Source organism: Aquarana catesbeiana, linkage group LG04 (assembly GCF_042186555.1).
Source record: "Aquarana catesbeiana isolate 2022-GZ linkage group LG04, ASM4218655v1, whole genome shotgun sequence".
NCBI classification, from domain to species: Eukaryota; Metazoa; Chordata; class Amphibia; order Anura; family Ranidae; genus Aquarana; species Aquarana catesbeiana.
In genome coordinates, this window is record NC_133327.1 from 197,531,058 (window position 1) to 197,537,057 (window position 6,000).

The 6,000-nt window shown below is 37.6% G+C and overlaps 1 protein-coding gene across 1 annotated transcript in view; it reads right to left on the reverse strand.

Annotated features, from left to right (window-relative positions):
• Nucleotides 1–5,670, reverse strand: part of LOC141141457 (uncharacterized) — a 71,304-nt gene extending 65,634 nt beyond the window's left edge. Inside the window, exon 1 of the mRNA XM_073629085.1 lies at nt 5,240–5,670. Within this exon, the coding sequence (XP_073485186.1) occupies nt 5,240–5,490 (251 nt within the window). The 5' untranslated portion in view covers nt 5,491–5,670. The remainder of the gene's footprint in view (nt 1–5,239) is intronic.
• Nucleotides 5,671–6,000: the final 330 nt, after the last annotated feature.

Sequence of the window (6,000 nt, forward strand, 5' to 3'; positions counted from 1 at the left end):
ATTGTTTATTTAGCCAAGAGAACATGTGTTCACTTTGAACACCTGATCAAATCTATACAAAATAAAAAAGGGTGGTTCTTTTGCTCATGATTGGGTGATTAATGTGAATACAGCTTCAGTAACCTGAAAAATGCACCCCCCTAGTAAACCAACTCCTTTGGCCCATTATGCATTTGATTTATTCACATTTTGGACTAAAGTTTAGTCCTGAACTTTTGCCAGCATTGACGGAAAAAAAAAAAACGTCCAAGCGGTGGACGTTTTTTTTTTCTTACCTGCAAGGCATAATGTGTTAGTGTGCATACTAGCACACTATGTGAAACTTACCTGAAAACAAAGCCTTCCAGCGATGCAATGTCATCGCTGGAGACAGCTTCCATCTTCACCCATCTTGCTTCAGGGTTTGCGGACTCCAGCCCTGTGACTGGCCGGAGCTGCGATGACATCACTCGTCGGTCACGGCACAGGGCTCTGAAGGAATGGCACGGGTGGCTGTTCCTTTAGAGCGCATGCGCCAGTGATGTCACCGGCTGCATGTACATTAAATATCTCCTAAACTGTGCACATTTAGGAGATTTTTACACTACCTATAGGTAAGACGCATATGCATCCATGACTTGTGTTTATGATCATTTATTTTCCGCCTTTGTTTAGACTTGATTGACATGCTTACAAACGCATATACATGTTCTTAGACGCAGATTTTTGGATCTGAAAGCAGCTCATGTTTACCCACCTGTTTGAATGGCTCCATTGAAAACAATGCAGCTGCATTCAGATCTATAATTAAAATACATTTGAATATGTGTTTTTTACAGCTGTGTGAATGACGTATAAGGCGCTTTTCACACCAGTGGGCCGATCAGGTCCGCCTGTCCGTTTTTCAGGCGGACCTGATCGGATCACCCAATTACTCTTACCGGTCCGCTAAAAAACTGACGGATGGGATCAGTTCCCCATCCTGACGGCGGATCGGATCAGATGACAGCTGGAAGGAAACAGACAAACAGTCCATTTCCATTCGACCGCCCCATAGAAAACAGCAGGCTGTGTCTGCTCTGCATAGCGGAGCGGACATGGACCTGTCATCCGATCTGCCTGCTCAGTGGGGATCAGCGGAGAGATCCCCCCGCTGAGCAGGCAGATCCGCTAGACAGAGTCCGCTTCATCTAAAAGGGATCTAAGGCTTTATTCACATGGTCGTAAAAATGTTGTTATGACACATGTGTTTTTTAGAAGAAAATTTCTGGTGTATTGATCAGTAAAATAGATGTGTATAAATGTATAAAGACCCATTAAGATGTTTATGTGTACATAACTTGTTTTTATGATAATTTATTTTTCCCCTTTTTTTTTGCTTTATTTATGTGCATACAAATGTGTACACATGTGTTTATACGCGTAAGGCATAAATCGCATGTTCTTAGATGCAGATTTTTGGATTCTTTATTATGGATCAAAAAGCAACTCATGTTTAAGCACCTGTGTGAATGGCTCCATTAAAAACAATGCAGCTTTATTCAGATCTGTAATTAAAGTGGTAGTAAACACTGTCTGGACACTTGTATCTACTGGTAAGCCTATAAAAAAGCTTGCCTGCAGGTACAAGGAATATCTTATAAACGTGCACCATTTTGGAGATATTTACTGTTTCTGCAGCCGGTGACGGTGCACATGTGCACTGAAGGGACGATATACTCATGTCATCTCTTCAGAGCTCTGTGCCGCAACCGTGACTCCTGTGCACAAGCGCGGCAGTGACGTCATCGCGGCTCAGCCATTCAATGGACCAGAGCCTGTGATTCCCCTATATAGATCTTTAGTGAGCCCTCATTTAGAATACTGTGTCCAGTTCTGGAGACCTCACTTACAGAAAGATATTGATAAGACAGAATGAGTCCATAGACGGGTTACAAAAATGGTGAAAGGTGTGGGATGAAACATATCAAGAGCGACTTCAGGAACTTAGTATGTACAGTCTGGTGGATAGAAGAGAAAGGGGAGACATGATTGAAACCTTTAAATACATCAAGGGGTTGAATAAGGTTCAGGAAGGCAGTCTTTTCAATATGAAACCAAAATCAAGAACACAGGGACATGACCTCAAACTAACCTCAGACCTCAAACTAACTTTAGGAAAGTTCAAAATGAATCTTAGAAAGTATTATTTTACTGAAAGGGTAGTTAAGGATTGGAATAAACTGATTGACACAGTCTACAGTAAATGGCTTCAAACATGCTTGGGATAAACATAGATCTATAGTCAAACAAGGTTAATAAAGAAAAAAAACAAAAAAAACCCCAAAAAACAAAATAATAAATAAATAAATAAAATGGGCAGACTCGATGGACTACTCAGTCTTTTTCTGCTGTCGCTTTTCTATGTTTCTATGAAAACCAGATGAGGATGGAAGAGGTGACAACGCGCCACTGGAGGGCTTTGTCTTAAGGTAAGTTTCTCATAATGTGCTAATATGCGATGCATTAATGCAAGACTTTACTACAGCTTTAAAAAACACTTGAATTTGCATTTTTTTACGGCCACGTGAATGAAGCTTAATAAACATATTTTTCTCGTAGATGTATTCTTATGAAATCCTGATGCCATTAACATGTTTGCATTGTAAACTTTCCATCATGTTCTATTGTGTGATTATTTTCTATATAACTTAACAGCCTTTTCATTTCTGAAGTACTGGGTACAATGTGTTATAGTAATCCAAACAAATCGGTATTTGCTATGCTATGAACACAGCTCAAGATACAATAATGTTACCATGTATTACTTTAGTGTTTGTTTACAGAGCTGAAATCACAGGTCCTGAGCACAAAGAGCCTTTTAAACCTGGGAGGACTGATAGAGTGCATGAACTTAATCAGGGCTACGTGAAGATAAGTAATGGCAACAGTAAAAACCACCATTGGTCTGTGACCGCTATTCAAGTATACTTAGCAATACGATCCACCTATTATTTGTAATATATTGCTATAACATAACACAATGCGTTGGCGTTAACATAAAACCATTCTACATAATAACGTCAAAATGTACTCTGTTGTTTTTATGACATCCTAAACAAGAAATAATGCACGGTTTGTATGACTCCAGACAGTATTGCATGCAAGAGACAATAAATGTGATTGTAGAATAACATCAGACACACTGACAGATTTGGTAATTCTATGGCAACATTAATCTTTCCGTTTGAGGTCTGACTGGTTTTCTGTGAAAGTTGTTTCTGCCCCACGCCAGGGGTTTTGACCTTCATACACAAATGACTCATTTTTGTACAATAATTCTGTGCAGCAATTTAGGTAGATCTCATATGTATAGTCTCTCAATCAAACTGTATCTATAAATCCTGTGTCTATAAAATGACACACTGTATATGTATTTAGAGTGTGACGTCAGTTTGCAAAAAGATAACCTAAAATTTTAATAACGAAAAACCTAACAAGTTGGTTATACAGATGATTATAGAAAGGACATGAAAGGTGTATTATCTGCAACAACTGAAAGAATAATAATAATAATAATAATATTAATAATAATTTGTATTCCAATCTGTTCTGATCTGTTTTTTTTTTATTTTATATTCCAACCTGTATTCCAATCTGTATTGAATTAAAGTCATGTAAAGAAAAACAAAAGGTGATTTTTTTGAAAAATTATTATTAAAAGTAGAATTTTAGATTTTTTTTTCTGTAGGGGTGGACACATAGTAAGGAGTAAGGATAATATTTGTTACATTATCATTATGAGCTTTTTTAGGTATAGTAGTGTCCCTGAAAACAGAAAACAAATAGCATTGGGAATTATTAAGCCTTGAATATAGAAACTGCTTTGACTTTCCTCAACAGACCTGATTGACTACATATACTGCTGGTCTACCTACAACTCCTATTTTAGCTGTGTGATTAAACAACTTGGGGGTGATTTACTAAAGCTGGGACACTTAGAATCCGGAGCAGCTGTGCATATTAACCATTCAGTTTTTAACTTCAGCTTGTTCAATTAAGCTTTTTACAATAAAATCTAGAAGCTGACTGGTTATTATTCTGCACCAGATTCTGTGTGCACCGGTTTTAGTAAATCTCCTCCAACTTGTGTCTCCTTATATCTATTGAGGACTCCTGTGACACATCCTCCCTGCCACAGCATATGACTGTGATTTGTTTTAGCTATTACAGCGCCAAGTATGAGAGTTCTGTATTTTTCTCCTAATATAAAAAATGGTGAACCCGGTGCTAAGAACGTGAAACTCAGTGGATTGTGGAAGGGTGACAGAACCACAATCTCTGCCCTCGGAGTGCTTTAAGAATATAAAAAACTCCTGCTATCTGTAAGATTATTCAAGACATATAGTTCATCTTAAAAATTGATTCTATATTATTTATTTCTTTTATCCAGATTAAAATAAATAATTTAATCCAGACCCATTGAGCAGAAACTAAAAAAGGAATGTTTCTCTTTAATATTGAACTCGTGAGCTTGTTTAATGCCCAAGCATGTGCAGGAACATGTAGAAATAGAATTTTCCTTTGCCGCTTTACTAAGCCAAGTAAAAAATATAATAATAAATCAGTATTGATTATCTTAAAAGCTACTTTTGCATAAAGCCAGAAAGACTAGTCCCTAATCATTGATTTTTTAAAATAAATTAATTACATGTTTTGGTTTATATAGCATATCCCCAGGAATGTTATTTACTTCATAGTCTTTCAATTTAAAGTGTACCTTATCCCTTAAAAATAAATTCTCCCTGCAAGTTAAGGGCATAATATGCAAGTATGTATTGCATACTAGTACATTATGAAAGGCTTACCTTAAAAACGAAGCCTTCCATCAGCGCGCTGTCACTGCTGACAGGACTTCCATTTCACCGGGTCTTCTATATAGGACCGCTTTAATGGCCAAGCTGCGATAATGTGCACGGGAGTCACGGTCAAGGCACAGGGCTCTGAAGGAGCAGCATGATTATGTCGTTCCTTCAGATCGCATGTGTTGGTGATGTTACTGGCTGCAGTAACAGTGAGTATCTCCTAAATGGTGCACGTTTAGGAGATATTTTTTGTACCTATAAGTAAGATTTATTGTAAGTTTACCTGTAGGTACAAGTGCCCAAGCAGTGTTTACTACAGCTCTAACATTAAACAAATTCTGCCTGGTAATGGTATTATGTCCTTCTCGCCATTTGTTTCTCATGCACCTTTTTAAATGAAATTTAAATGAACTTACTGGCAGTTCACGGATATCCCAAAGTTGAGTAATGTGTTCACTTGGTCCATGTCACCTCTCCAGGCAGCCTCATACAATAAGGTCTTTTTGTGTTCCAGTGAGTTGGTCATTAATGAATTTAAGTGTGGACATCTATCCAGCTGCCATTGCTTCAATCCCCCCGTCCTTCGAACTTGTCTCTCGGTCTTGGAAAGTGAGATGGAGTCATGTAAATCAAGGAGTTTCCATGCAATTTCCATTTGCTCAGCCATAGATATAATTATTTTACTTCTTAGCTTGAAAGAAGCTAAAAGCAAGGTACAGTCACTGCATTCAAGTCTAAGAGTACAGTCTCACATTCCAGAGCTGTCAGATTACTGCTGAGCCTATTCCTGTTTTGCTGTTGTCATGGGCAGCACAATTTGACACTTGGTGTACTAAGGCTTTGCTCAAGGTCATTGGAATTAACTTGTAATTTATTCCAACATTCTGTCCTTTGTAACATGATGGATGTAAACATTAGAGTGTGGTATTGAAACAATAAACAATGCTTTGCGTGCTGATGATTATCCAGAAAGCTATTTGTCCGAATTGATATACTGTAGTATTGAATAAAAACATTACCTCTAAGTCAGATTTCATATTCACATCTAATTATTCCAGCATTTCACAACACAAAGTTGCAGCATGCTTTAAAAAGAATGCAAAGTCTCAAGGTACACCAGTCTAAAATGTAAAAATTGTAAATGGTACTTACCAAAGGGAAACCTGAGCCTGTATCA